The sequence below is a fragment of the Danio aesculapii genome, chromosome 16 (genome assembly GCF_903798145.1).
Source record: "Danio aesculapii chromosome 16, fDanAes4.1, whole genome shotgun sequence".
Lineage (NCBI taxonomy): Eukaryota > Metazoa > Chordata > Actinopteri > Cypriniformes > Danionidae > Danio > Danio aesculapii.
The window spans coordinates 54,474,682-54,501,572 of NC_079450.1; the positions used below are offsets into that span (position 1 = coordinate 54,474,682).

At 39.7% G+C, this 26,891-nt stretch overlaps 1 protein-coding gene across 2 annotated transcripts in view; it reads right to left on the reverse strand.

Annotated features, from left to right (window-relative positions):
- Positions 1 to 1,373: 1,373 nt before the first annotated feature.
- Positions 1,374 to 26,891, reverse strand: part of adcy3a (adenylate cyclase 3a) — a 56,368-nt gene continuing 30,850 nt past the window's right edge. For both annotated transcript variants that reach the window (XM_056474844.1, XM_056474843.1), the window contains exons 11-20: positions 26,792 to 26,879; positions 20,272 to 20,388; positions 19,873 to 20,141; positions 16,407 to 16,488; positions 14,358 to 14,516; positions 11,267 to 11,413; positions 9,002 to 9,118; positions 5,301 to 5,427; positions 2,988 to 3,112; positions 1,374 to 2,749 (exon numbers count right to left, since the gene is read on the reverse strand). In XM_056474844.1, coding sequence (XP_056330819.1) covers positions 2,567 to 2,749; positions 2,988 to 3,112; positions 5,301 to 5,427; positions 9,002 to 9,118; positions 11,267 to 11,413; positions 14,358 to 14,516; positions 16,407 to 16,488; positions 19,873 to 20,141; positions 20,272 to 20,388; positions 26,792 to 26,879 — 1,414 coding nt within the window. In that variant the 3' untranslated portion in view covers positions 1,374 to 2,566. The remainder of the gene's footprint in view (positions 2,750 to 2,987; positions 3,113 to 5,300; positions 5,428 to 9,001; positions 9,119 to 11,266; positions 11,414 to 14,357; positions 14,517 to 16,406; positions 16,489 to 19,872; positions 20,142 to 20,271; positions 20,389 to 26,791; positions 26,880 to 26,891) is intronic.

A 26,891-nucleotide genomic window follows, 5' to 3' on the forward strand; every position in this document is an offset into this window, starting at 1 on the left:
GTTTGGCCAGTTTTGAAGACACACCGATCCGTTTCACTGTACAATACTCTTTAACTACAACTTTTACATCAGGTATATAAAAATATGACTTGCTGGGGAGAGGAGGGCTCTTTTTTTTAAAACTGTACCGGAGAGCAGAATGGAGTAAAAGAATAAACTATTGCACATTCATCATCTAACCTTTCAGGAAAGACACAGTGGGGAGTAACATCTGAACTCAAAAACATTCATCCCTGCAATACTGCCATGTACAGTGATACTCCAGTACCACACAGTGACTTTGTTTTTGGCACGTTTTTAAAGGAACACTTTACTAGAACCGAAATGGGTCCAAAAATCTGAGACCACCAGTGAAAGTGCTTGTTTTTTTGTTTATTAGTATCATTTATTACAATATTTTACATGACTAATCTACTAATCATTTTAGTGAAAACTGATTCATTAACTGATTTTGTGAATAATTATTGATATTAAAGGTCCCATGAAATTAAAATAAAGCTTTGTTGATGTTAGTATCAGTATTGTTAGCTTTTAGGATATATACACTCACCGGCCACTTTATTAGGTACACCTTCCTAGTACCGGGTTGGACCCCCTTAATCCTTCATGGCATAGATTCAACAAGATAATAGAAATATTCCTCAGAGATTTTGCTCCATGTTGACATGATAGCAGATTTGTCAGCTGCACATTCATGATGCCAATCTCCCGTTCCACCACATCCCAAAGGTGCTCTATTGGATTAAGGTATGGGGACTGTGGAGGCCATTTGAGTACAGTGAACTCATTGTCATGTTCAAGAAACCAGTCTGAGATGATTCACTCTTTATGACATGGTGTGTTATCCTGCTGGAAGTAGCCATCAGAAGATGGAGACACTGTGGTCATGAAGGGATGGACATGGCCAGCAACAATACTCAGGTAGGCTGTGGAGTTGACACGATGCTCACTTGGTACTAATGAGCCCAAAGTGTGCCAAGAAAATATCCCCCGCACCATTACACCACCACCACCAGCCTGAACCGTTGATGCAAGGCAGGATGGATCCATGCTTTCATGTTGTTGATACCAAACTCTGACCCGACCATCCGAATGTGGCAGCAGAAATGGAGACTCCATTTTCCACATCGTCTATTGTCCAGTTTTGGTGAGCCTGTGTGAATTGTAACCTCAGTTTCCTGTTCTTAGTTGACAGGAGTGGCACCCGGTGTGGTCTTCTGCTGCTGTAGCCCATCCGCCTCAAGGTTGGACGTGTTGTGTGTTCAGAGATGCTCTTCTGCAGACCTCGGTTGTAACGAGTGCTTATTTGAGTTGCTGTTGCCTTTCTATCAGCTGGAACCATCCGCTTACTGGATCTCTTTTTATGGACCATGCCACGCTCAAAGTCCCTTAAATCCCCTTTAATTCCCATTCTGATGCTCGCTTTAAACTGCAGCAGATCGTCTCTTCCATGTCTACATGCCTAAATGCATTGAGTTGCTGCCATATGATTAGCTGATTAGAAACTTGCATGAACGAGCAGTTAGACAGGTGTACCTAATAAAATGGCCAGTGAGTGTATAAGTTTGAGCTCCAAAGCAGTGACAAAATTCACATTTAGAACCTGATATAAACATGTAAAGCTTGTAGTTTGTCACTTCCGCCTAAATGGATCGACAGTTTTATTCACGTCACCTCATCCTTCAGTTTCTCATTAAATCTTCTGACCAATCAAATGATCTCCAGTCTCTGACATGCCCCGCCCCCCTTCTTTTAATTGGCTTTTCATTTGATGCGCTTGAGCTCAACCACTCTCACTAGTAGAGCTGTGATAAAGCAAAACACTATTGGATGTTTTTTAAACAAGAGGAGGAGCTACAGTATGTCCCACCCTCTCATCGTGTTTTGGTTTAGATTACATTCGAATAAAAATGCACATTTTAAAGCACTTCATGGGACGTTTAACTGAATTTTTAAGGTAAAAAATGATTATTTATATGAACAGAATATTTTTAATATTAATTGTGTGAATTTAAATATTTCTGGAACAATCTGAAAAAAGATTCAGTCATTTTTGTTATGGTTAAATAGAAAATAATATTAATAATTTTAAGCAGTCTCAGACTTTCCAGCCCCATTGTGTGCCCAATATAAACGTAAAAACTAAAATTGTCTAAAACCTATAAGGAAATCCACACAGACACACGAGCGCGCACACTCCCATAAGAGGAAAAGCCAGTCCAGTATGCTTTCCTACATTCAAACAATCTTTAAATAAAAAATAATCAGGGAAATCTTTAAACAAATGGAGCGTTTCCTCTGAGCAGAGCAAACATACAGTAAAGTTCAATGTATTCTGTGTGGGACTTAAAACTGTGTGTTTTGTTTTGCTCGCACCTTATTACATCAGTACCTACGCAATCAGAAAGTCTCTCTCTCTCTTGCTTCCTGCCAAACCTTCTGTCCTCGTCCTAATAAATAGAGAAAACACATTTGAAAGTACTAATAACTGGAGCACATGTACTCGGCAGAGGAGGTATGACGTGAGGTGTGTTTGCGTGAGTGTGTATGTGTGAGTGTGTGTGGGTCAAGAACTGTCCACCACTTGGTGCGGCAGGGTGACAAACGAGCCGTTGATGAAGGAGCCTTGTTTTTCGCGTCCCTTGAGGAAGTATGTGAGCAGCTCTCCTTTGCCTTTGACGAATATGGGTCCCCGCCTGACGAAGCGGAAACCGTAGTCCTTCAGGATGCAGTAACAGTCCTCCACCACCTGGGGGAAGCAGAGGTCACTGAGTTGACAAACAGCACCACCGCATACTTCCATACTATATAGTATGCTAAAATTAGTATGTGAGCCGAGTAGTATTTCTACTTTCAAGTATTTCTAGTACTACTACTTCTAGTGAATTTTGAAGTACGCATCCCATGCACGCACTACATGTCTGCAGTTTTAGATTATGAAAGCTGAATATTTCCAATGGTGTGCACAACAAAGGGAAAGGCCTCACCTGGATGTTTCCCATCACCCCTGTGGACTCCATGCGACTGGCGACGTTCACAGTGTTTCCCCAAATGTCAAAGTGAGGTTTGCGGGCCCCAATTACACCCGCCAAAACAGCCCCTTTATTCAGTCCTATGAAGAAAAGAGCCAGTGATGCACACAGAATAACATCAAGCACAATGTTTGCACACAGACAAGGACTAGACTAGGGCTGCACGACATTGGAGAAATCTAGCACTACGATATTTTGTTATTCTGCAAAATACTCTCAGTTTATTAGATACACCTTACTAGTGGCGTGTTGGACCTCCTTTTGCCCTCAGAACTGCCTTAATCCTTTATGGCGTAGATTCAACAAGGTACTGGAAATATTCCTCAGAGATTTTGCTCCATATTGACATGATAGCATCACGCAGATGCTGCAGATTTGTCGGCTGCACATCCATGATGCCAATCTCCCATTCCACCACATCCCAAAGGTGTTCTATTGGATTGACATCTGGTGACTGGTGAGGCCATTTGAGTACAGTGAACTCATTGTCATGTTCAAGAAACCTGAGATGATTCATTATCCTGCTGGAAGATGGGTACACTGTGGTCATAAAGGGATGGACATGGTCAGCAACAATACTCAGGTAGGCTGTGGCGTTGACACAATGCTCAGTTGGTACTAATGGGCCCAAAGTGTGCCAAGAAAAAATCCCCCACACCATTACACCACCACCACCACCAGCCTGAACTGTTGATACAAGGCAGGATGGATCCATGCTTTCATGGTGTTGACGCCAAACTCTGACCCGAGAATCCGAATGTTGCAGCAGAAATGGAGACTCATCAGACCAGGCAACGTTTCTCCAATCTTCTATTGTCCAGTTTTGGTGAGCCTGTGTGAATTGTAGCCTCAGTTTCCTGTTCTTAGCTGACAGGAGCGTCACCCGGTGTGGTCTTCTGCTGCTGTAGCCCATCCGCCTCAAGGTTGGACGTGTTGTGTGTTCAGAGATGCTCTTCTGCAGACCTCGGTTGTAACGAGTGCTTATTTGAGTTACTGTTGCCTTTCTATCACCTGGAACCAGTCTGGCCATTCTCCTCTGACCTCTGGCATCAACAAGGCATTTGCGCCCACGGAACTGCCACTCACTGGATATTTTCTCTCTTTCAGACCATTCTCTGTAAACCCTAGAGATGGTTGTGCGTGAAAATCCCAGTAGATCAGCAGTTTCTGAAATACTCAGATCAGCCCGTCTGGCACCACCAACCATGCCACGTTCAAAGTCACTTAAATCCCCTTTCTTCCCCATTCTGATGCTCAGTTTGAACAGCAGCAGATCGTCTTGACCATGTCTACATGCCTAAATGCGTTGAGCTGCTGCCATGTGATTGGCTGATTAGAAATGTGCATTAACGAGCAGTTGGACAGGTGTACCTAATAAAGTGGCCGGTAAGTGTACTCTACATTGCGATATGAATATAATTTCACCAGATGACTTGAATAGCTCTATTTAAAAGGAAGGTATCATTATAGGCTGATTCTATACGGGAGGGCATCTGCATTAAACCTAAAAAAGCAATATAAAGCATAGCTAAATATGATGAAGAAAAACGTATAACTGTGTTTTATTGTTTCACGAGTCTAACCCACACTCAGGTACAGTATGGGAGTAATAAAACACAAATAATTAATAAAATTACTCATTATTAATGCTACTATTTCTTACGGCTGAATGCTTTTCAAATACTCATACACTCAAACACACATGCAACTGATCAATTATAATACAGACTTAACATTGCAACTCCTGCAGTGTGACTCTGGAGGCTTTTCACAAGACTGTGATGAGGCGTTTAACGCTCATCAGCATCATAAATCTGTAAACATTTTTAAAACCTTGATTTTTTTTTTAAATCTATGAACATTTATATATATTTATGTTTGTATTCTATCATCTTTGCATCAAATTACAAAAAATAAATGACCGCTTGTGTGAGGTGTTGTAATGCAGCGTCTATGTGTGCGGGACAGTCTGACATTATTCTCTCTTCTGGCTGCCGTTATCAGCCTCGCACTATTTGTTTCCCTCTTCAGAAAGTCTTGATAACACCATGGTGGAGTTTTTCTGTCATTATTTCAGCAATTAGGATTGTAAAAACAACTATTCGTTGTCCTCTCACATTCACTGCACTCTAAGTTTACTAACTATGACGACTTCTGCTGCTGAAAAACCCGGAGGTGTGAAAAGGCTCCATTGTGATTGATCACATTGTGATATCGATGCTGAAACCATATATCGTGCAGCCCTAAGACAGACATCAGCGCACTGACCGATGCGGAGCATGAAGTTATTGAAGGACTGGTAGTTGATGTTCATCAGCGTGACTTTCATGGCCAGAGCAAAATCAGCAAGATCCGCCAAATGCTGCCAACGCTCCCTGTCGGAAATCTCTTCTTTCTGTTGGGAACAATGTTGGGGAAGTTACTTCAAAAAAGTCGTTCATTACTACACTGAACAAAATAGTGGCGTCCACACAATTCCTTCATGCCGTCTCAACATAAATATATTAACTTCTTTGTTTTTACAAGTTTACTGGATTGAACAAAAAACTACGGTGGCCGGGAAGTGCAAAACAACATTACAACGTGTGAAACTCTTTTACAAAGCTCGAGACAAATTTACATCTTGAAAAACATTTTTACCAATCATAAGACACAGTTACATGGGAAAAACGATTTTACCAAGGACGAAACAAATTTACAATTACAGATTCCTTACGGAAAGGGAATGTAGCACACACCGGAAGTGGTCCGGAATGTATCACACACCGGAAGTGATCGGAATGTAGCACACACCGGAAGTGATCCGGAATGTATCACACACCGGAAGTGATCGGAATGTAGCACACACCGGAAGTGATCGGAATGTAGCACACACCGGAAGTGATGCGGAATGTAGCACACACCGGAAGTGGTCCGGAATGTATCACACACCGGAAGTGATCGGAATGTAGCACACACCGGAAGTGATCCGGAATGTAGAACACACTGGAAGTGATGCGGAATGTACCACACAGCGGAAGTGATCCAGAATGTAGCACACACCGGAATTGATCCGGAATGTAGCACACACAGGAAGTAATCAGAATGTACCACACACCGGAAGCAATCCGGAATGTACCACACACCGCAAGCGATGCGGAATGTACCACACACCGGAAGTGATCCGGAATGTACCACACACCGCAAGTGATCCGGAATGTACCACACACCGGAAGTGATCCGGAATGTACCACACACCGGAAGTGATCCGGAATGTACCACACACCGGAAGCGATCCGGAATGTACCACACACCGGAAGCGATCCAGAATGTACCACACACCGGAAGTGATGCGGTATGTACCACACACCGGAAGTGATGTGGAATGTACCACACACCGGAAGTGATCGGAATGTACCACACACCGGAAGTGATGGGAATGCACCACACACCGGAAATGATGTGGAATGTACCACACACCGGAAGTGATCGGAATGTACCACACACCGGAAGTGATGGGAATGCACCACACACCGGAAGTGATCCGGAATGTACCACACACCGGAAGTGATCCGGAATGTACCACACACCGGAGATGATCCGGAATGTACCACACACCTGAAGTGATCCGGAATGTACCACACACCGGAAGTGATGCGGAATGTTCCACACATAGGAAGTGATGCGGAATGCACCACACACCGGAAGTGATGGGAATGCACCACACACCGGAAGTGATGGGAATGCACCACACACCGGAAGTGATGGGAATGCACCACACACCGAAAGTGATCGGAATGCACCACACACCGGAAGTGATCCGGAATGTACCACACACCGGAAGTGATCCGGAATATACCACACACCGCAAGCGATCCGGAATGTACCACACACCGCAAGCGATGCGGAATGTACCACACACCGGAAGTGATGGGAATGCACCACACACCGGAAGTGATGGGAATGCACCACACACCGGAAGTGATCCGGAATGTACCACACACCGGAAGTGATCCGGAATATACCACACACCGCAAGCGATCCGGAATGTACCACACACCGCAAGCGATGCGGAATGTACCACACACCGGAAGTGATGCGGTATGTACCACACACCGGAAGTGATGTATAATGTACCACACACCGGAAGTGATCGGAATGTACCACACACCGGAAGTGATGGGAATGCACCACACACCGGAAGTGATCCGGAATGTACCACACACCGGAAGTGATCCGGAATGTACCACACACCGGAAGTGATCCGGAATGTACCACACACCGGAAGTGATCCGGAATGTACCACACACCGGAAGTGATCCGGAATGTACCACACAGCGGGAGTCTTTCACACTTTGTAATGTTGTTTTGCCCTTCCCCCCCACCGTAAAAAAACAATTAGGTTTTGCCCCAAAAAAAACCTTAGGAATTATGTTGCTTCAACCAATTTTAAATAAGTAGTTTGAACAAACAGCAAAAGCACTCATTTTTTGAGTGCAAGTTCAATGAATTTTCTAATCACTACACTGTAGAAACATTCGTGAAAATCAAAAACAATTAAAGATGCAGGCAGCGATGAAAGGGACCTCCCTCTCTGAGCTCATCGCCACCTGGTGGCCTTAAGGCTCGTACACACCGGGACGCTTTTCGTTTGTGTTTATTAAGACGTTTTTCCGGATTCAAACCCAAGCGATTTTCACTGGCGTCCAGCAGAAGACTATGCAAAATCACTCCTTGACGTTAGATGGCGCTACACAACTTTAAGCTTCTGACACCCGCTTGTAACACAGAAGAAGAAGACAAAGTTGACACGCTTGTTGTTATGGATGGATCAAGTAGCAGCTCCAGCTCTAGCAATGAAGAAATGATTATTGTTCACCAGAGCAATAAGCAGCTCCACGTTCATGTCGCCTCTAGGCATCTTCTTCAATGTGCGCTCGCATTGACAGTTTTGCGCTTGAGCGCCTCCAAGTGCTGTTAACTGTAACTTCAGCAGCTCCGTGCACGTGAACAAATGTGCCGATCTGATTGGTGGAGAAGGTTTTGATGTGGCGCATCAAAGCAAAAAAATGAGCATGAGGCGTTTCTTTAAAAATGACGCTTTTACGACTGCCGTTTTGCGCGTTGGTGTGCACGATCACATTGACGCCCTTTATTTAGTCACCAGGCGTTAAACGTCAACCCAAAACGTGAGCAAAAAACATCTCGGTGTGCACAGGCCTTAGGATGACAGAGAACACTGGACAATAATAATTCAAGCACAGAAATATATAAAAACACCTGAGAAAATCATAGATTTATGCCAAACTTCCTTCTGTCAGCAGATGGCGCTATTACTATATATGTGTACTGCATGTAGATGTCTTCAGGAGAGGAATCTCATCGAACCTGTGAGTTTTCAGGCAGATCTGTCATTGTGTGGCTGAGTTATAAGTACTTCCTCCTCCATGGCGAAACACTCGACTTTGTCAGTCCGCCACGGACACGCCCTTTGGCGAAAATTCTAGATCTTCACAATTTAACATCACAAAGACCTTTGGATTAGACTGAGGGAGCATGGATTTGATCTGATAAAATTTCTAGGAGGAGCTTGTTACAGTGTAAAACATTGACATGCCATTTTCTGTTCCCAGCCGGTGGCGGTATGACTGAATCTGGATATTGGGAAAACAGTGAGAAAACAGTGGAGAAAACAGTGGGCGTGGTTTGTTTTTTTACTGCGAGCTGATTGGATGTAGTAAAGTAGGCATTTCATTCATAAAGAATTCAGCCTAACAGACTCCTCCTGCTTAACATTTCTGTTTGTTGTCAGAACTGACAGCTGGAGGGGCGTGGTTAAGTATGTTGGCCACGCCCACAACATCAGACAGAGCTAATCTGAGAAATTATTAGTTGTTTTCTTAATGACATGCACAGAAGAATTTGTTCACTTATTTTTACTGCAAAACAATTCTTCAAAATACATTTGCAACGCTAGATGGATCCTTTACCTTCATACAAGCGTAGCCGTTGGTGTTGTTATCTGAGGTGACTCCTGATGCGGCCATGTAGGTGCTGCCAATCGTCTTGATTTTGGTTATACAGCGAAACTGTGGCTCGTCCAAAAGCTAAAAGAAGCACAGAAGTAACAGTCTCTTATATTATCTGCAACAACCAAAGAACTCCTATAATACAAGAGATCTTTTATGTTTAAGTTAAGTTTAATGTTTTAATAACTATTTTTGATAATAATTTGTACATTGGATTCCACTTTAATGAAAATATATTAAATAAACTCCATTACTGAAACCATTTAGAAGAAAACGGCATGTTTTACTATAGATGTTAGACCAAGAACGCCGCCTTCTTGGAATATCTGCTGTGTCTGTTGTCACGGGGTTGGTTCTGTTCCCTCAGCTGAGCAGATACAGTGAAAGTAAAGGACTGAACATGAAGACTAAACAGATTTAACACAATGCATGAAGTTGTGGACGTGGAGCTGCTGAAAATACAAGCATCAGATGTGTGTCTAATATAAAAATATATTTATTTATTCTATTTTTCTTTTTTCCCCCTTTAATTACCGATCATTTGATGCACTTTGGTCCATTCTCTGTATTATTCTGCCTGTCTGGGTTTCAACGATGGTTTTAACAAGGTCCGGCAATGACGTAATGGGGGCGGGTACTTTCACTTCTCACTACTACAGCTGCTCACCTCTGCTCGTGTTCAAACCAAACTAAGATTAGAGCGTTTTTTCACATGGCAGGTTTTTACATCCTTTTACATGTTGAGAGATCGAGTTGATCGACTTGAAAAGGGAATATATCTTGACAATCCACACAGAAGTGACTTGGTAAAGCGTGAAGTCATGTATGATTTCAATCGCTGCATTACTCTGAATGTAAATCCCCTCATCAGGCAGCGCTGGAGCAGCGTGAGAGAGTGGACCACAGCGCATCAAATGAAAGCTATTAAAATAAGAAAAATACTCAACACTTAAGACACTTAAATGCTTTTGTATTTGTTGTATTTGAACCAGCTCTGCGATGCACCTCCACAACTTCACGCATTGGGTTAAACTAGGCTGTCCAGACTCTGTGTTCAGTCCATTACAATCATGGTGGAAACCCAGACAGGCTGTCAGGCAGAATAATACAGAGAGTGGAGCAAAGCACATCAAATGATCAGTAATTAAAAGGGAAAAAAGAAAAATAGAATAAATATGGACATTTTTATATTAGACACACATCTGATGCTCGTATTTGCAGGAGCTACACGTCCACAACTTCATGCACTGGTTTAAATTAGGCTGTTTAGTCTTCGTGTTCAGTCCTTTACTTTCACTGTATCTGTTCAGCTGAGGGAACGGAACCAACCCCGTGACTTCAGACACAGCGATATTCCAAGATGGCGGCATTCTAGGTCTAAAATCGATAGTAAAACATGCTGCTTTCTTCCAAATGGTTTCAGTAATGGAGTTTGTTTAATATGTTTTCATTAAAGTGGAATCCAATGTACAAAATAATGTAAACTTGACTGAGTGCTTCATTTCCCCTTTATAGTGACATTTAAAGGCTTAACTAGATTAATTCGGCGAGCTGGTGTTTAGGCAAGTCATAACCGATGGTTTAGAGCTGGAGACAATCAAAAACTAATATTGCTTAAGGGTGCTAAAAATATTGACCTTAGAATAGTTTAAAAATAATAAAAACTGCTTTTATTCTAGCCGAAATAAAACAAATTAGATGTTCTCCAGAAGAAAAAATATTATAGGAAATACTGTGAAAATTCCTGAATCTGTTAAACATCATTTGGGAAAAACTGAAAAAGAAAAAAATTCACAGGAGGGCGAATATTTCTGACTTCAACTGTATATATATATATATATATATAAATAATGAAAAGTAACTAGTAACTATTTAATTGAGTAATTTTTTCATCAGATACTTTTTTACTCCTACTCAAGTAACTTTTCAGATTGTTACTTTTACTTGGGTAAAAATTTCCATGAGTACTTGTACTTACTTGAGTATAGATTTTGGATCCTCTACCCACCTCTGATAAATGCTAATAAAATAAAAATGCTTATCATATAATGCAATTGTGTCACTGAAGCCCTGGATTAGACACCTGATCATTTTATTTTTTGTGAATATTTTGAGTCTTTCAAATCCCTCATTTTTATTCAATTATTCTTCATTTTTGATTTAAGGATGGATGAAAAACGACATGAGGGTGATCAATTCATTTTGAGATTAAACCCATGAACTTACACTATCGAAATCAGAAATGATTTCATTGAGGAACCTCAGGCACTCGATCCCGCCATTGTTGATGCTTTCCTCCGTGTAGAAGTCGGAGAAGTTTGGGATGGAGGCGAACATGACTCCAATCTCATCGTAGGACTGGCTGTAGAGCTCCTGTAGGAAATTGAGTTTGACAGCAGCTAAAACTGAGGCCACGTCCAAACATACACAGGTTTTTGTTTTTTAAAAAATCTCCATCAACATGAAAATGCAAAAACGCACTGTGATGCATGTTAAGGGCACGCCGAACCAACAGGGGGCGATAATGAAACCTTTATGTTGGATTGACACCAAACGGGGAATTATTTAGGGATGCATTATTTAGGGATCGCATGACCATATCGTTATCGGCCGATAAATGCTATTTTTAAAGTTATCCGATGTCAAAATGAGGCCGATATCTTTAAGCCGATAGATTATGTAATTGTACACAACTGCCTGTCTCCTGCATGCATGGGTGGAACTTGTTCAGACTTGTCCAGTGCACTATAACTGAGCTTTCCTCACATTGTTTACTCCTTCAAAGTCCGTCCTGTCTTCATGTGATATCGCTGTGCATTAATAACTCAGTAAGTAACCACGTTCCTCATCATTGGAGATAAGTTCAATAGAGTGTCATTGTGTATTTTGGTTTAAATCGCCTCAGGAAAAACATTACCTGTGTAGACATCATAGCAGCGATGCACACGTGCTAAACAACTCCTTGGGTTGTTTGTAGTCTAATATAATTATTTGTTATTATCAACGCGTTGCTTGCCATGTGTTGTTGATGTGAGATTGTATTCAGTTGATCGGCATATTTATAATGATAATAACAAGTGCACGTGATGGCTATTACCACGCACACACATAGTGACTCATGAGCCGTCACAGTCGCTGAATCCAGCGTAGCTGAATCCTCAAATGTCCGCCACATTCTGTCTTTATATCCCGCTCTGTGTTTGTCATAAAGTCATCTGTGCTCAATGCTCAGGCGTTGGATCAAAATCTAAATTTCGAGGACAAATCTGACTCCGCTTTGTGTGTGCGTGCATCACACTGCGCCTGCAGTTAAAGTTAAACTCATATTCGTTTATCTTAAACCTTTCAATGATCATTATTCCGGAAATTGACAGCAAGAACGAACATAGAAGCATCGTCTGATTGACAAGCAGCAGCTACATGTGTTCAGAACAATCTAAAATGCTAAGTGGGACCAACTTATGCATATTTTCTAAAGCAAAACATACAATCTGTATTTAGCTTTCCGCTTGTACGGTGGCTCTGAACTGTTAAACACCTCTTAAAACGCCTTTCGGACATGACCTATTTGTACATCACTGTAACACGTTTTATTAAGAGCATTTGAGCTGCTTTCAGTTCTTAGTTCTTTCATTTACAGTTGACTTCTTGTTTGTTAATTAAATCCCATTTAGTTTTTTTAATCTATTATTTTTATTCAATAGTCAAGAGGAAAAGGAAATAATTGCATGCTAATTTATGTAAAATCATTAATGTAGGTCGATATAATCACCTTGCAATTTTGAAAGTACAGCTTTTTTTGCTTTGAGTGGGTTATTCAGTTCATAAGGTCAGTTCAAACTTTTATGAAGTTTTTAAATAAAATCAGTGGTTCTCTGTATAAAAAATAACATTTTGAATTATTTGTATTTATCGGCTATAGGATATCGGTTATCGGCCTCCAAAGCTTAAGAGTTATCGGTTATCGATTTCGGCCAACAGAATCCATATCAGAATTTTTGGAAATTCTGGGTTAATTCTGAATTTTTGGGTTTAATATGGAAATTATTCATAAAATATCGGTGCATCATTAGAATTAAGTATTTGCATGAGTAAACTGCAGTTTGAGAAAACCTTCACCCTGGTCGGAGTTTTCAGAAAGTTTCGGTTTCAGTCTTCTGAATATGCGCCTTCGTGTGGACAAACAGTGAAATGCGAGATGTACATATTTACTACAAAAGTAATCAATTAGACAGCAAACCTTTATCAGAGTAGTAAATTATTTACTGGCTCTTTAATTAAATGTAAAGCTTGTACACTCTCAGAAAAAATGGTACACTGTTGTACCAAATAAGGTACAAACCCTTGTCACTGGGGAAGTACCTTTTTTGGAATTGTACAGAATTGTACCGTAGGACATTGCAGTTTGTATGTTTAAGGACATGATTTGTACCATGGGAAACCAAAATGTGCCTTTGCCTTTTAAAACCTGCAGATCCAATATTGTAGCTTCATCAAGGGTATAAATCTGATCCTTAAAAGTGAATTTAATTAAATACATTTTAAAATAGAAATAGAATTATGCAGAAGCATTGTGACGAGATGCACAATGTCTGATTAGTTATACAATACTGAAATGTCTGCATGAACACTTTGCATATGCAGGACTTTTGCAAGATCATGTGCGTAGACGAAAGCAAACGGCTAAAGGTGCAGATATCAATAATGAAACTGTATTTATCAGAAAATTATTATCAAATGTTTATTAAAAATGCCTTAAATGTTTAGTGTACAATACCTAGAGTTATATTTGACCAGTTGTTTTGTATTATAGAGTTCAATAATGAATGTTTATGAGTTTCTTTTAAATGAGGATTCATCTTTTAATATAGAAATTATTCATTAAATCACTTTGCCTTTCTAGTAATATGTATTTTCATAGATATTGTAATAATAAAGGAGTTGTCCAACACTTTTGTACCTTTTATATGAGAATAATTGTGTATCTTTATTTCAGTTGTACCATAAAAGGTACAGAACAGTATCATAAGAGGTCTTTTCTGTACCATATACTGTAAGGTGCAACTTTTACAAAGGTACAAAACTGTTCCTTAAGGAATATTATTTGTCCCATTGTGTACCTTTTATTCTGAGAGTGTAGAAAGAAAAAATAGCTCTTAACAAACTGCTGAATGCAGCCTACACTAACCTACTTATTATTAATTCAGGCACAAGGTGGTGCCAAGCAGACACTGCATTTTCATGTGGACAAACAGCGAAACCATTGAGAACAAAAGTGCGATCTTGTGGCCTGAATCTGAGAGGGAGGTTTTCTTACCTCGTCTCTCTTCTTAGAGCCCAGAAAGTGCCTGGCCACATGCTCCGGGAGCATATTAGTGACCAGAGCCTCGTTCCAGCGCCGCATCTCATACACCTTCTCCTTCTGCTCGTGCACTTCAATCTTCCACAGAAAGAGTGTGCGGGCCAGTTTCTCTACCTGGGGCATGCCAGAAGATGGACAAACCAGTAAACAAACAGGATCGGTTACAGAACGCCAGACTGTCGCTAAGGTTGTGGATTAATGTTGTCAAGTCATTGGTTTATTGCTTTATTGTCGTTCTACTGCATGCCAAGGAATACTGTAAAACAAATTGCCGTGCTTCGCATGACCATGGTGATATATAGAAATTAAGCATAATTATATTAGAGCTGTGGCGAAAAAACTGATTGAGAAATAAATACAGAGATTTTCAAAATGCATCACTATTCTCTATTGAATCAATTCTGAGCTTAGATTTTAACAGCAGATGGCGCTCTAGGCTAGTCTTTAACAGCAGACTGCGCTCAAGGGCAGATTTTAACAGCAGATGGCGCTCTAGGCTAGTCTTTAACAGCAGACTGCGCTCAAGGCCAGATTTTAACAGCAGATGGCGCTCTAGGCTAGTCTTTAACAGCAGACTGCGCTCAAGGGCAGATTTTAACAGCAGATGGCGCTCTAGGCTAGTCTTTAACAGCAGACTGCGCTCAAGGCCAGATTTTAATAGCAGACGGCGCTCTAGGCTAGTCTTTAACAGCAGACTGCGCCCAAGGGCAGATTTTAACAGCAGATGGCGCTCTAGGCTAGTCTTTAACAGCAGACTGCGCTCAAGGGCAGATTTTAACAGCAGATGGCGCTCTAGGCTAGTCTTTAACAGCAGACTGCGCTCAAGGGCAGATTTTAACAGCAGATGGCGCTCTAGGCTAGTCTTTAACAGCAGACTGCGCTCAAGGGCAGATTTTAACAGCAGATGGCGCTCTAGGCTAGTCTTTAACAGCAGACTGCGCTCAAGGCCAGATTTTAATAGCAGATGGCGCTCTAGGCTAGTCTTTAACAGCAAACTGCGCTCAAGGCCAGTTTTTAACAGCAGATGGCGCTTAAGGCCAGTTTTTAACAGCAGATGGCGCTTAAGGCTAGTTTTTAACAGCAGATGGCGCTTAAGGCCAGTTTTTAACAGCAGATGGCGCTTAAGGCTAGTTTTTAACAGCAGATGGCGCTCTAGGCTGGTTAATAACAACAGATGGTGCTCAAGGCCAGTTTTTAACAGCAGACTGCGCTCAAGGCCAGATTTTAACAGCAGATGGCGCTCTAGGCTTGTTTTTAACAGCAGATGGCGCTAAAGACCAGTTTTTAACAGCAGATGGCGCTCTAGGCTTGTTTTTAACAGCAGATGGCGCTCTAGGCTTGTTTTTAACAGCAGATGTAGCTCAAGGCCAGTTTTTAACAGCAGATGGCGCTCTAGGCTTGTTTAAAACAGCAGATGGCGCTAAAGGCCAGTTTTTAACAGCAGACGGCGCTCTAGGCTTGTTTAAAACAGCAGATGGCGCTAAAGGCCAGTTTTTAACAGCAGATGGCGCTTAAGGCTAGTTTTTAACAGCAGATGGCACTCTAGGCTAGAGTTTAACAGCAACTGGCACTCTAGGGCTAGAGATAACAACAGATGGTGCTCTAGACTAGAAGTTAACAGCAAATGGGGGACTAGGGCTAGAGTTTAACAGCAGATGGCGCTCTAAGCTAGAGTTTAACAGCAGATGGCGCTCTAGGAGGTTTTTAAACTTCAGATTCTACTATTCAGCTTGAAGTGCAATTTAAAGGATTAACTGGGTTAATTAGGTTGAGTTAAAATTTTCGATTTTCTTCACACTCGAACCTCTAATAATACATTTATTGAACAAATTCAGATGCTGCATTTGAACAGCTTACCAAATCTTTAAATCTGAATATATAGAAAACATCAGTATATTTTTGTAAGTTTAATTTCTACTATTGAGAATCACTACAGAAGTGTTTTATATTTATAATAAATAATAAAGACAGAAGTTCTCTTTTTAAATAAATGTAAAATCTTACATGTCGGGAGAAGTAGTAGAAGCTGACCATCATGATGAAGATCATCACACTCATGGTGTATTTGGATGGCACCAGATTAACCCTGTAAAAAGAAATTAAAGGGAATAGAAATTAAAACCAGAAATTCTTGATGACATTATAATAAACTAATGACTAACTGGAGGAACTATAAAATAATAATAACATATTTGCCAAGGAGATATTTCTCATTTTCAGTTAGTTTAACTTTATAAAAGTACTAAACCAAAAATAAAACTGATTCAATATTCAATATTTTTATTTTTGTCATATAAAGCTGAAGTTAGAATTATTAGCCCTCCTTTGATTTTTTTTTTCTTTTTTAAATATTTCCCAAATGATGTTTAACAGAGCAAGGAAATTTTCACAGTATGTCTGATAATATTTTTCCTTCTGGAGAAAGTCTTATTTGTTTTATTTCGGCTAGAATAAAAGCAGTTTTCAATTTTTTAAAAGCCATTTTAAGGTCAATATTATTAACCCCTTTAGGCTATTTTTTTTCAATAGTCTACAAAACAAACCATCATTATACAATAACTTGCCTAATTACCCTAACCTGCCTTGTTAACCTAATTAACCTAGTTAAGCCTTTAAATGCCACTTTAAGCTGTATAGAAGTGTCTTGAAGAATATCTAGTCTAATATTATTTACTGTCATCATGGCAAAGATAAAATAAATGAGTTATTAGAGATGAGTTATTAAAACTATTATGATTAGAAATGTGTTGAAAATATCTGCTCTGTGTTTAACAGAAATTAGGGAAAAGGGGGGGCTAAAAATTCAGGGGGGCTAATAATTCTGACTTCAACTGTATAAAATAATCCTTGTCAATTTGTACAATAAACTTTGCAGTATTAACACATCAACTGACGTTTATCAGCTGCTGCAACATCGCTTCTATATTGTTTGTTATTTTTCTCTTTGTCTCCGTTTTCATTTGGTTGATTCGATGCCTTAATATCTGGCAAAGAGGAATTTACATTCATTACAATGTTTATTAGGAGGTTTCAAATAAAAAAGTCAACGGTAAATGATGTATATAAACAATATATAACATTTACAGATCTGTTTGTGATACAATATTCTCTTTATAGAATGTTTATTATTTTTGAAACAGCAAATTCAATTGATTAACTTGATAACATGCTGAAACTCAAAATGTCAGAGACATTCAACGTTACAGGAGATGGATGATTCTGAATTCAACTGTACATAATTTCAAGTATATATATATATATATATATCTATATATATATATATATATATCTATATATATATATATATATATATATATATATATATATATAGATATATATATATATCTATATCTATATCTATATATATATATATATATAATAAATCTTAAAAAAAGATAAGCAAGGAAGGAGCCAGGAGAGTGTAGGATTTTAACATCATTATGGCTCATTGTAAGACCTCTATCATAGGCAGTCAGGTTTTATTTTTATGTTGGTATTTGAGAGAATGCATGATGTTGTGTATCTAGGTCTGCAACATTAAAGTTCCTGGAGACATATTTAACTGTAAACACGGGTTAGCGTTTTATTCCTGTGTGGAACAAACTCATCTTGTGTGTTTGCTGCTGAAAAGCTCTTTTTTTCTTTTCATCGGACCAAAGAACTTTCCCACATAAATCTCCAGTAGTGTCTGACAACTGAAACATGTTGGAGTTTGTCCTCGAATGATATGCGCCCGGGAGCAATATTTCATGGTTCTCAAAAATGTAGCCTTTGGCACATAATTTGGCTTTCTCATAAATGTAGCCCTGGGTATATATTTTGGCTTTCTCATAAATATAGCCCCGGGTATATATTTCACATTTCTCACAAATGTAGCCCCGGGTATATATTTCACATTTCTCACAAATGTAGCCCCGGGTATATATTTCACATTTCTCACAAATGTAGCCCCGGGTATATATTTCACATTTCTCACAAATGTAGCCCCGGGTATATATTTCACATTTCTCACAAATGTAGCCCTGGGTATATATTTCACATTTCTCACAAATGTAGCCCCGGGTATATATTTCGCATTTCTCACAAATGTAGCCCCGGGTATATATTTCGCATTTCTCACAAATGTAGCCCCGGGTATATATTTCGCATTTCTCATAAATGTAGCCCCGGGTATATATTTCACATTTCTCACAAATGTAGCCCTGGGTATATATTTCGCATTTCTCGCAAATGTAGCCCCGGGTATATATTTCGCATTTCTCAAAAATGCAGCCCCGGGTATATATTTTGCATTTCTCACAAATGTAGCCCCGGGTATATATTTTGTGGGTCTCAAAAAATACCCCGTGGCATAAATTTTGCAGTTCTCAAAAAATATTTTGCGGTTCCCAAAAATGTAGCCCCGTACAAATAACTCCAATGAGCCTGGGTTGCTTGTATCACAATCAGTTTGCCATCTTAACTGATCTGAATCATTAAAACGTATCCCTAGGCATATATTTTGCGGTTCTCAAAAATGTAGCACCGGGCACATAACTTAATTGAGTCTGGGTTGCTTGTATTTCAATTAGTTTGTCACCTTAACAAACTGATTGATCTGAATCGTCACGTGTTTGAATCGAGCAGCTCACGATTCATCATTTCATCATCATTTCTTTTATAAGTAACTTTCCCCATCAGTGCTGACACATGCGTGACGGTCAGTGTATCTTTTGGTCATTGGATTTTTTATTTTAGAAACAGATATTGTAAAACGAAAAACAGGTCATTTTTAAATTTTTGTTTGTCGTCAGTGGTGTAGTGGTTGGTGCGTCGACACGTACACTCCGGTGCTCGCGCTGACCTGAGTTCAATTCCCGCCTCGTGGTCCTATGCCGATCTTTCCCCCTCTCTCTGCTCTCCATGCGTTCCTGTCAATACTCTCTACTGTCCTATATATTAAAGGTGAAAAACCCCGAAAAAATAATCATAATAAAATAATATAAGAATATATAAACGGTTTCAAGGTTTTACTGTGGTTTGGAAAAGTCAAGGTTTTAAAACCGCTATAATGTTCAGTTACACCGTCCCTACAGTATATGAATGTTTTCTTTTAGTTTTGAGTTTTTAGGGTCCTCCACATCAAAAGCTGCCGGTCAGTCCCCGATTCAGAAAACATCGAAAAAACAACTCGCTTATAAACCAACATCCAGCATGCTCTAGAGAAGAACAGCGGAGTGGCTTGACTTTATATCCAGAGAAAATCTCCAAAGATGCCAGCAGAAGTCAATGATTGAATTATTTAGCCTGACATGTTTACTGCTCCAAAACATTTGAAATGTTCCTTAAACTAAAAGACATTCTGTCCAGAGGGGGAAAAACTTGTTTTTTTACCCAGAAGTTTAAAAAGAGCTTATCTTAGAGCAGTAATCACAATCCTGTGATGTTTTCTCCAAAGTTAGCATACCGTCAGAATCCTATATTGACCTACCTGTACTCCTTGAAGCGGGTGAGGTCGTAGAGGTCAAAGGTTTGGCTCCAGCTGTAGATGTTGACCGCACCGGTGGCCACAGTGATCAGCAGCATTAACGTGAGTTTGACCATGTGGCTGACCTGCACCAGCATGGTGGTGGCGATGAGCGCCAGGACGGCGATGAAACTGTAGTATTTGGGATTTTCTGCACAGCCACGGATGGCGGGAGCGACTGGAGGAACAGCAGTGGACTCCACTGTGGAGGTCTGAGGCGCACGACAGCTCAACTACACAAATAAAACAGAGGATTAGAGATCATGAGTGGCTTTTGTGCAATTGCTTGGATGTATTTAACTGTCAAAGACAAAATGAATATGTCTTTTTTACACTGGAAACTTCTGTTTACTAGTTTCTCACCATATCTACTATGTCCGCCAATGTGACTATGAAAATGGCAGCCATGGCCCAAGTGTTGCGAGCCCAGCGTGTGTGGTCAATCCAAGTGGAGAATGACACCAGCCTCTTTGGAAATACCTTTAAAAACATGAAGAATAGCATTAAAGTACACCTGAAATCAAAACTAGCCGTAGTGATTTTGTTAGGTCTGTCTGAGGTAGTGGGCGTGGCTAACTTACTTAACCACGCCCATCCAGCTGACACAGAAATGGTGAGCAGGAGGAGTCTGTTAGGTTGTAATAACTCTGACCAAACCCTTTTCCCCATCTTTCTGAACGCCTACTTTACTACATCCAATCAGCTCGCAGAATAAAACAAGCCACGCCCACTTCTTTTTCATTTAATATTCCGTTTCTCTAGGAACTGCGTCACAATACTGAAACAAAACAGTTGCAGCTTCCGGTTCATGTGGACTTTAATGAAGCACCGTGCCAGGAGCAGGTTTAACCTTGCGCGCAGATGACCTGTTATCGCAGCGAGTGACCAGTAAAAGTCAATTGAACGGTCTGTGATCTGATGTGTTGATCTGAGCCGCGGGGCGTCCTGATATACACTGCTTGTGGAAACTATTGATGCCAGTGCACAACAACATGCTTTCAAAATCAATAGCTACTTCAGTGGAGCCATATGGAATCATCTGTCCTTCATCTGGACGAGTGTGTGAGCTCAGTACTCACTGAATCTGTGAGTGAGTGTGTGTGTGTGTGCTTACTAATTCTTGTGGCTTACAAAGACTGATCTGTGTAATGACATGAGTATGATCTATGTCTATTTTAAGGTGGTTTACAAGGATATGCATCTTAATTCAAACACTTCATACGTAAATGCGACTACCTCTTTTCACATGATGTAAAAAACATCTCTGATGTTCCTAGAATGTGTGTGTGTGTGTATGTGAAGTTTAAGCTCAAAATACCACACAGATAATGATTTATAACTCTTTAAACTTGTCAGGCTTGTGGTGTTTTGGTGACTGTCGCTTTAAATTCAAATGAGAGTGTGCTCTTTTCAAAAGAGGGCGGAGCTACAAATGCCTGTGTGTCAGCATAGTGGCAGATTAAAAACAGGACTAGCATTATCTGATGTAAAGCTCCACATTTATAGTCCTCTTAGTCGCTGACATTATCTTCAGCAGGTCAAAAGTCTAATGAAGGACGGCTGCTTCTCACTCAGGGCTGTTAATGCTAATGAGGGAGAGATTGTCACTAATAGGAGGGGTTTTCTCCCTCTGATGATGCGTACAAAGCGAGAATGTCAATCAAAGTGTTTCTGCAGACTGTTTTTATTAAGCGTGATTATAAAGAATTAAATTAATTCATTATTACCATGATGAGCTGGTTATATTCCCACACTTTTGCCACACAACTGCATTTAAATCCTTTACAAAGGTGATTTTTGCATAACAGATCCCCTTTAAAAGTTCTTTTGACACTGACAATATGCCACAGGTTTCCTGCGAAGGTTGGGTTAAAGTAAGGCCATAATAAACAGTTTTTACTGTTTAAAATACATTACAACAAAGGAGAAGTCCTCATAAACCATATATACCATTGTGTTTGTGTGTGCTTGTTTATGTGATCTATGAGAACACAAATGAGTAAAATAGCATGGGCATGAGCTATTACAACGCTGAGGTGGTTTATGAGGACATGACTTGTGTCCTTGTAATGTTTAAAATCTTATGTAGGTGTAAGGCAATATAACAAGCAGTTTTTACAGTACAAAATACATTACGCCTATGGACACGTCCTTGTAAACCATATATCCATGTATGAGTCTGTGTGAGCTTGTTTATGTGATTTATGAGGACAAATTAGTACAATGACATGGGCATGCGCTAGCTATTACAAGGCTGAGGTGGTTTGTGAGGACATGACTTGTGTCCTTGTAATGTTTAAAATCTTATGTAGGTGTAAAGCAATATAATAAGCAGTTTTTACAGTACAAAATACATTACGCCTATGGGCACGTCCTTGTAAACCATATATACATGTATGAGTCTGTGTGAGCTTGTTTATGTGATTTATGAGGACAAATTAGTACAATGACATGGGCATGAGCTAGCTATTACAAGGCTGAGGTGGTTTGTGAAAACACGACTTGTGTCTTTGTATTGTTTAAAATCATATGTAATGCTTTTTTCCACAATGGAATTTTGCCATTTTTCCTGTGAGGGCTGGGTTTATACGTAGGTGTAAGGCAATATAAGCATTTTTTTACAGTACAAAATACAATATGAACATGCCTATGAACATGTTCTCGTGAACCATATATACAAGCATGTGTGTGTGTTTGTTTATGTGATTTATGAGGACAAATTAGCAAAATGACATGGGTATGACCTAGATATTGCAATATTGAGGTGGTTTATGAGGACGTTATTTGGGTCCTCATAATTTAAAACTGTTTAAAGACATTACGCCTATGGACACAGCCTCGTAAACTATATATACAAGTATGTGTGTGTGTGCTTGTTTATGTCATTTATGGGGACGAATTAGATAGAATGACATGGGTATGACCTAGATATTAAAACGTTGAGGTGGTTTATGAGGACATTGCTTGTATGTCCTCATAACTTAAAACTGGTTAAAATCATATGTATTGTTTTTTGCCACATTTCCTGTGAGGGTTGGGTTTATTTGTATGTGTTAGGCAATAAAATAAGCCTTTTTTACAGTAAAAAATACACTATGCCTATGGACACTTCCTCGTAAACCATATACAAAAGTGTGTGTGTGATATATGAGGACAAAATCGTATAATGACATGTGTATGACCTAGATATTACAAAGTTGAGGTCGTTAATGAGGACATGGCTTGCATGTCCTCGTAACTAAAAACTGTTTAAAATCATTAATATTAATATAATCATAATATTTTTTATTGTCACATTCGAATTTACCACATTTCCTGTGAGGGTTGGGTTTATATGTATGTGTAAGGCAATATAATAAGTGCTTTTTACAGTACAAATAACATTACGCCTATGGACACGTCCTCGTAAACCATATATACACAAGTATATGTGTGATTTATGAGGACAAAATAATAAAATGACATGTGTATGACCTAGATCAGGGGTCACCAATCTTGGTCCTGGAGGGCCGGTGTCCCTGCAGGGTTTAGCTCCAGCTTGCCTCAACACACCTGCCTGGATGTTTCAAGTATACCTAGTAAGACCTTGATTAGCTTGTTCAGGTGTGTTTGATTAGGGTTGGAGCTAAAATCTGCAGGACACCGGCCCTCCAGGAACAAGTTTGGTGACCCCTGACCTAGATATTACACTGCTGAGGTGGTTTATAAGGACATGTGTCCTCGTAATTTAAAACTGTTAAAAATCATACTTATTAATTACATTTTGAGCCGTCTCCTGTGAGGGTTGGGTTTGGTGAAAGAGATAAGGACATATAATATGCAGTTTTTAAAGTATAATAATAAATTAGGCCCATGAGGAGTCCTTATAAATCACTAAAACCAACCTGTGTGTGTATGTGTGTGCGAGTCTGTGTGTGTGAGGGAATCAATACTGGTGACTTTATTAGTCAATGTGAATGTGTTGACCTAACTAATGAGGATAAATCAAATGTACTGATGCATGTTGAACAATAACTGGATGAGCCTCAGGAAAGACGTTTTGTTCATGTAACTTGCCACAATTATATATGGAGCTGTCAAAGATACATAAGGCATGGACAGCAGAAATTCAGCGGAATGAACCGCCAACTTATCCAGCATATGTTTTACACAGCGGATGCCCTTTTCATCACTGCGAAACACCCATACGCTCTCATTCACACACATACACTACGGCCAATTTAGGTTACCCAATTCACCCATATCACATGTCTTTGGACTTTGGACTGAAACTGGAGCACCCGCCAACACGGTTGCAAACTCCACACAGAAATGCCAAGCCGAAACTCGAACTAGCGACCTTCTTGTTGTGAGGCAATCGTGCTACCCCCTGCATCACCATGACACCGCCCTTTATTGTGGTTAAGATACATATATGTAATACATGTTTCATGAATACTGCTTTGTTCTCAGCTAACCATCTCTACACTGCCGCCATAATGCGAAATTTGGCTAAAATTAGACCCACATTTTTTTGGATCCAAACTTCAGCATTCCAGATTTAGATGCAATTAGCAGACACTTTATCCTAAAGGACTAACAAGAGGACGATGTAAAAGCTGAAATGGAGTGAAACAGACATAACTGGTTGTTGCTAGATCAGATAGGGATGCGGCTGGAAGTTAACAAGAATTATTGATATTATTTATTAAATTGACAAATTATTGTACTTTATCAACGTCTACCCCCATGCCAACCCTAAACCCAACCGTCACAGTAATATAAAAACAGTATATGAAGAGTTTAGATGAAGAACCCTCTAAATCCATCAGACCTCTTTTCTTGTAAATCAGCATTTTCTATCAGGCTCCTCTGATTAGGTTCAGAAGGTTCATGTTATATGTAATGATAAGGTTATTAGCTGGTAAATAAAATAAATTTGTTTCATAAATGTCACTTTAGACAATTCTTTGCTAAATCCAGCTAAATCCACTAGTGCTTTTTAGCAAAACCCTCTAAATCCACCAATCGGGACAAGACAGTGTAATTAGTTGAAAAATCACGTAAGATTCAATTAGAGATTATTTTACCAAACATAAAGCACATTACACACACCACCTAAAATTAAAAATATATAACTCTGTCAAGTAAGTGGCGGTTCATTCAGCTGTGAGACCAACGACGAGATGATCCCAAGGTTTCCATATCCTGGACCAGGCCGTATCCTGAGCAGCTACTGTGATGGTCATGGAGGAGTGGAGAACATGAGACTGATTCCTGTGACGCTCCAGAGACAGACGAGTCTTCGCTGAGGCCAGCTTCCAGCCTCCGCCGCTGAGACTGCAGCTCTGCACAAGACGTTTGGCCAGCGGAGAAATTAAAATGGTCGTTCCCAACTGAGCCTGGTTTCTCTCAAGGTTTTTTTTTCTTCACTTCCGCCATTAGTGACGTTTTTTTTCTCTCTCCGCTGTCACCACTAGCTTGCATGGTTCGGAATCTATAGAGCTGCGCATCGTTGGATTTGCCCTTCAATATTTGGACTCTCAGTAGTGATTATTAAACCACACTGAACTGAGCTAAACTGAACTGAACTTAAACACTACAAACTGAACTACACTGTTCCTATTTACTATGATCTTTTATGTGAAGCTGCTTTGACACAATCTACATTGTAGAAGCGCTATACAAATAAAGGTGAATTTAATTGAATTGAACTGTGGTAACCCCTGATAAACCAGGGACTAAGCAGAGGAAAAAATTAATGACTGAAATCTGTCAAGTAAATGCGTTAATCAATAACATTAAAACTGGCATTAATTAAATCTGAACAATCTGTTGTCATTTCTGATCATTGGGATTCAGATTTAATGCAAGTGAAGTAATGATAAGCTTGTTAGATTCAACTAATGCAGTGTAAAAACATGGTGAAACATCAATATCTGTGCATTGTCCATTATTCCAAAAAATTATATAATTTACTGAAGTAATATAAATAATGTAGAGTTTATATTTCCCTTTTAAAACATTGCATTAGCAAATCAAACACAAGGTGGGCCTACTGTGCAAAAAAAGAGGATGTCTTTCAGATTTGTTCATCCTCACCATACTCAAGATCTTCATCTCTTCGTCTCGTTTATCCTCATAGCATTCATGCGGAATAAAATAACGGCATCTTAACTTCGTCTTTAGTGAAACGCAGTTGCCGTTTAATGTATAGTAAATCAGACTTATTCAATGTAGCGCCGCTGCACAAACAAACGTTATGAATGCTTGCTACACCCCCGACTGTACTGTCTTTTCTTTGTCTTATAATGAACAGAAATTTGAGGTAAGGGACGTTTTCATTCGCCATTCACTGACAGTCAGACAGGATCATCAAACTCCGTCTTTTAAAATAGAAATCTGAAGCGGAATAAAATCTCCTCATTAAAGCCGGAATATCAACTCGCTGCTACATTGAAAACATATGATTCGATTCGCGCCTTCTGATTGGTTCTCGGGATATAGCGGCTTTTGCAAGTGGCGAGTGGCGTTTAGCGGCTTTTGCCAACAATCTGTTATTTCTGAATGCGCTGACGCTGCGATTTAGATGATTTGAACCAAATCTATTTGCTGAACATGTACTACGTGCCTAAAGCATTCACTCAATCTCATTTTTGGCGGAAGTGGCGTTTAGCGGCTTTAGCATCTGAACTCTTCAGTTGTACCAAGTATTATTTATGTTATCAATTAAATTACCAAATAAATTCTATTTGTTAACGCCTACCCCCACACCAACCCTAAACCCAACCATCACAGTACTGTAAAAATAACTATTGTTATACAGTGTCATTTAAAAATGCTGCTATATTAATGTGCATATCGCACTTCCGTGTATCCGATCTACATAACCGACATAACTCACCCGTGGAAAAATGGCCGCCAGAGAACAGATGGTAAGAATAAGCAGCAGCACTTCCCCAACAGCCAGAGTCACATAGTTCGCAACCAACCTAAAAACAGAC